The 1,098-nt window shown below is 37.1% G+C and overlaps 1 protein-coding gene across 1 annotated transcript in view; it reads left to right on the plus strand.

Moving 5' to 3' along the window:
• The first annotated feature begins 447 nt into the window (after window positions 1-447).
• The window catches only part of LOC103517794 (proteasome inhibitor PI31 subunit-like), a 2,802-nt gene continuing 2,151 nt past the window's right edge, over window positions 448-1,098 (plus strand). Inside the window, exon 1 of the mRNA XM_017447583.2 lies at window positions 448-810. Coding sequence (XP_017303072.2) covers window positions 644-810 — 167 coding nt within the window. The 5' untranslated portion in view covers window positions 448-643. The remainder of the gene's footprint in view (window positions 811-1,098) is intronic.

Genomic DNA, 1,098 nt, shown 5'->3' on the forward strand with positions numbered 1-1,098 from the left:
TTCTGTGATATTTGAATACACACACGGACCAATGGCTGAAACTTTGGATTTAGGCTCTAGGGACCTCAAAACGTGTTTTGGCACTAAAAACTGACCATCGAAAATTTGACCCGATTACATTACTTTCCTTCCTATAGGATAAGGAAAGTAAAAATGGGTCCTAAATGCCTGATTAAGTGATTACCCATTAACCCCCAAAATCTAATGAACAATTCATTTATTTTCTTTGTGGCCCCAGGCCCCACACTAATATTGATAATAAAATATCAAATCGGAAAACCCTTTCATCTTTCATGCCATTTCCTTCGACAAGGCGAGGTCCTAAAAAGTCGTATCGTGTAAACGTACCCAACGCGCGTTCGTCGCGAAGATCAGATCGTGTAAACAAAACCTGCAAGAAAAAATGGCCGGTGGCGCGAAAATTTCAAAAATTGAAAATTTTCTGATTTGCGATTTTGGAAGTGATTTGCTGATTTGTGAAATTTTTAACCACTACAAGTTTTCTGTTCATTTTGCCTTGTTTTTGAGACAATTTTCCAGAGGAATTGAAACATTATCCTTCATTCATTATCTGTCAGTCTTTCTAGCTTGGGAAATTACGTTTGAGATCATCCGTTGGATGTGAAGTCGGATAATCCTTATCATGTCTTTCAACACAGTTGGGTTGGAAGTTCATTTGAAGATAGCTCGAGAGAGTATTAAGAAAGAAGATGATGCATTGGTTGTTTTTATACACTGGCTGCTGATCAAGAACGAGTTCCTGTGCATTGGATTAGGAGAAAATGTAAGTTCAAACTTAACGAGATCATTGTATCATGTATTTTTTAAATGTACCTACTTAGAAGAAAAGGGTTTTGGTAGAGAGAACAGTTAACAATGGAGGTCTTACTGTCTTAAAATTGAAGAGAGAATGATAAAAGGATAGGGGAAGGCTTTCTGCTGTTCTAAGAACAAACCTATCTTTTTAGGATACAGTTAACTCTGGATGGGAATCAAACTAGTAACCTAGCACTTATAAGGCAGGTGACTGACCTCCAATCTAACAAGGCTAGCTCTCACTGCTTGTCTTTCACATGTTTTTTTCTTTTCTTTTTTTTT

The sequence above is a fragment of the Diaphorina citri genome, unplaced genomic scaffold (assembly GCF_000475195.1).
Source record: "Diaphorina citri unplaced genomic scaffold, Diaci psyllid genome assembly version 1.1 scaffold1964, whole genome shotgun sequence".
Taxonomy (NCBI): Eukaryota; Metazoa; Arthropoda; class Insecta; order Hemiptera; family Psyllidae; genus Diaphorina; species Diaphorina citri.